The 3,169-nt window shown below is 40.0% G+C and overlaps 1 protein-coding gene across 1 annotated transcript; it reads right to left on the bottom strand.

The window, feature by feature from the left end:
* Window positions 1-501: 501 nt before the first annotated feature.
* LOC144436469 (sulfotransferase 1C4-like) lies at window positions 502-1,410 on the bottom strand. The gene has a single exon (XM_078125267.1). It carries the CDS (start codon window positions 1,408-1,410, stop codon window positions 502-504), a length of 909 nt encoding a protein of 302 aa, XP_077981393.1.
* Between the last annotated feature and the right edge of the window lie 1,759 nt (window positions 1,411-3,169).

Here is a 3,169-nt window from a genome sequence, read left to right as displayed (position 1 = left end):
ATTGGAATTTGGAAATCAGGCCTGTGGCACACCTGTACGCACATCCATGTGTACAGTTATGTACACAAACATGTATTGCACGCGTAGAAAATATGCAGACTGTGCCTGCGTACACATCAATGTATCAAATCTGTACCAACAGCAATATATACAGTACTGCAGCCACATCTCTGTTGACAGGTATGTAGCAACAGTTCTGTTACAACCTTTTACCGTCTTCACTGACATAGACCTTGTGAATGTTACAGGGTCGGCAAGGACCTGTTACAGAGATGAAATTTTAATGTGTGTGTAAACGGGTTAACTTAATAGTGAATGTGATTAATATTACAATATTTCAACATGAAACCAAGTTAATTGCTAAATCCACTCAAAGTTGACAATAAAACCCATTACATAAAAAACTAAACTTTTAATTTGAAGGGTTGTATACTTTCGTATGAAAGAAACGGGTATTTGATGATTGTCGTAAAGAAAATAAAACACATTGGTGACACCCAACTACATATCGTAAACCATCTCCAGATCTTTTGCTTTCATCTTACTGACTAAAATATTTTCGAACATGTCATTCTGAGTTACGGTGAAGATATTCTTCCAGTCTCCGACAATGCCTTTACGAAAAAACGGTGACGATTTGTGATCAAAGTGTTGGCCTATGTTGACTTGCGTGTTGGCCGTTTTCTTCATGTTATTAAATTGTCCTGACTCCGCTAGACGTTCACTGTCGCTTCCAGTAAGTGGATGACCGATAAAATCTGCTAGTTGCCTAATGCCTGCCGCCAAATCCTTCTTCAGATTCTCGTAGTAAACGACAAGCACGTTATCATCCTGCACATGATTTAGCCAACCAGTCACGTGATCCAACCAATTACCGTACCACATCTTGCCCTTCAGAAACCGAATGAAGTGATCGTTCCAGTCTGCATCCGTCAAGAACCGAAAACCTTTCAGCATGTGAAAGTACGAAACACACAGATCTTTCGGATTTCTGGCAATATAGATAACTTTGCATCCACTACCAAGACGTTGCCTTGGAAACAAATGATAGGGAAGGTGGCTCTTTACGAGCCTTGGTGACTGAGCAGTCACGAACTGATCCATTCCAGCCAACTCTGCTCTAGTGGGCACCTCTAGTAAAGGTACTCGCCTATGATTCCCTCCTTGCAGCGTTCCCCAACTGTTACAGATGTCAGTTAATAGTACCTGTAACCAATTCGTTCCTGATTTGGGATAACCAACAATAAACACGTCATCATCCCTAAGCTCAACGTCGAGAACTTTGTCGATGACTTTCCGGTTAGTCAGGCCCAGCAAAGGAAAATTGTTGTATAAACACACTGGCACTGCAAAGTCAGAGTGAATTTCAAGTGGAATTGTTGGTTTCCTTGGTCCATTCTTTGATGCCATCTTGTTTCATATCAGAGCCCACACTGAACAGTTGTTTAAATATATTCAGAGTTTTAACAACGATTGCAACAGACCACAAACAAAATTATTTTGCAGACAAAAGATTTCAATCAATTTTGAAAAGGTGTCATAAAGTGCGGGTTGATGGTAAGCTTTGACGTCAAGTTTGCATGTGACGTCATTACATAATTTGCTCGGTCACCTTTCATTACTTTGCAGACTAAATATTTCAATCAATTTTGAAAAAGGTGTCATAAAGTGCGGGTTGATGGTAAGCTTTGACGTCTAGTTTGCTTGTGACGTCATTGCATAATTTGTACGGTCATCTTTCATGTACAATTTGCAGGTACACTTTCTTTTCTGTTTGGCATCCCTTTTGATGTCTGTAATCTCGTCGGAATGGATTATTAGTTTGTATTGAAGTTATCCTTATTTATCTCAAAGAATATGACGGTAATTATTACACAGTGCTTTCGCCGCCGATTTCATCGAAAAACAGGTCTGAATTGAATGAATTGTACACCATTATTGACTGAATTCAAAGCCTATCCAATACTTAAAATTCATATTATTGCCGTAGTCCTGGCGATGAAAGCTTTCTCTGTACTCTCACTACCCCCATTTATATTATATCCACTCTGTACTCTCACTATCTCCATTTATATTATATCCACTCTGTACTCTCACTATCTCCATTTATATTATATTCACTCTGTACTCTCACTATCTCCATTTATATTATATCCACTCTGTACTCTCACTATCTCCATTTATATTGTATCCACTCTGTACTCTCACTATCTCCATCTGTATTATATCCACTCTGTACTCTCACTATCTCCATTTATATTATATCCACTCTGTACTCTCACTATGTCCATTTATATTATATCCACTCTGTACTCTCACTATGTCCATTTGTATTATATCCACTCTGTACTCTCACTATCTCCATTTATATTATATCCACTCTGTACTCTCAATGTATCGATTTGTATTATATCCACTCTGTATCACCCTTTGCATCGGAACAATGTAAATTATCACACCGAGACGGAGAAGGAAGGGCCTTCACCTTCAGTATTGCCATTATCAGTGTCACTCTAATCTGACTCACTGTTACTACTTGAGTCAGTACATGTATCACTGTCCGTGTTCCCTATGACATTCAAAACTAAATCATCATCATCATCATCATCATCATCATCATCATCATCATCACCACCACCACCACCGCCACCACCACCACCACTACCACCACTACCGCCGCCGCCGCCGCCGCCGCCGCCACCGCCACCGCCACCGCCACCGCCACCACCACCACCACCACCGCCGCCACCGCCACCGCCACCACCACCACCACCACCACCACCACCACCACCATCATATTCTAACTACAAAATTCACGGACAGTGTGACTGATAAGGTGAGATGATACACTCAACAAAATGCATCGTTTATTAAATAATTTCTTACAATATGTGTATTTTTATTTTTGTATTTTGGCATATAAAGTACTTGTTGAGTGCTCATCTAACGTTTACATCTCAAAACACACAAAACAAATTGACAATAATTGAATATTCAATTTGTCACAAAACTACGGATTGTAAAATATGACCCTCCCCCAAATATTGCAATGCAAAATATGACCCTTCCCTAAGAACAGGTTTGTAAAATGTGACCCCTCCCGATTCCTCCGCCCCCTGTAAATACTGAAGGCTCCCTTAGTCTCAATATGTCGCCATCAAAGTAAATA

This window comes from Glandiceps talaboti, chromosome 6 (genome assembly GCF_964340395.1).
Source record: "Glandiceps talaboti chromosome 6, keGlaTala1.1, whole genome shotgun sequence".
In the NCBI taxonomy this organism is placed as follows: domain Eukaryota; kingdom Metazoa; phylum Hemichordata; class Enteropneusta; family Spengelidae; genus Glandiceps; species Glandiceps talaboti.
Note: the sequence above shows the minus strand (reverse complement) of the source record. Positions and strands in the feature narration are given on the sequence as shown.

What these genes read in the sequence shown, in the direction of transcription:
- LOC144436469 (XM_078125267.1), bottom strand. Translation starts at nt 1,410, where the DNA reads ATGGCATCAAAGAATGGACCAAGGAAACCAACAATTCCACTTGAAATT.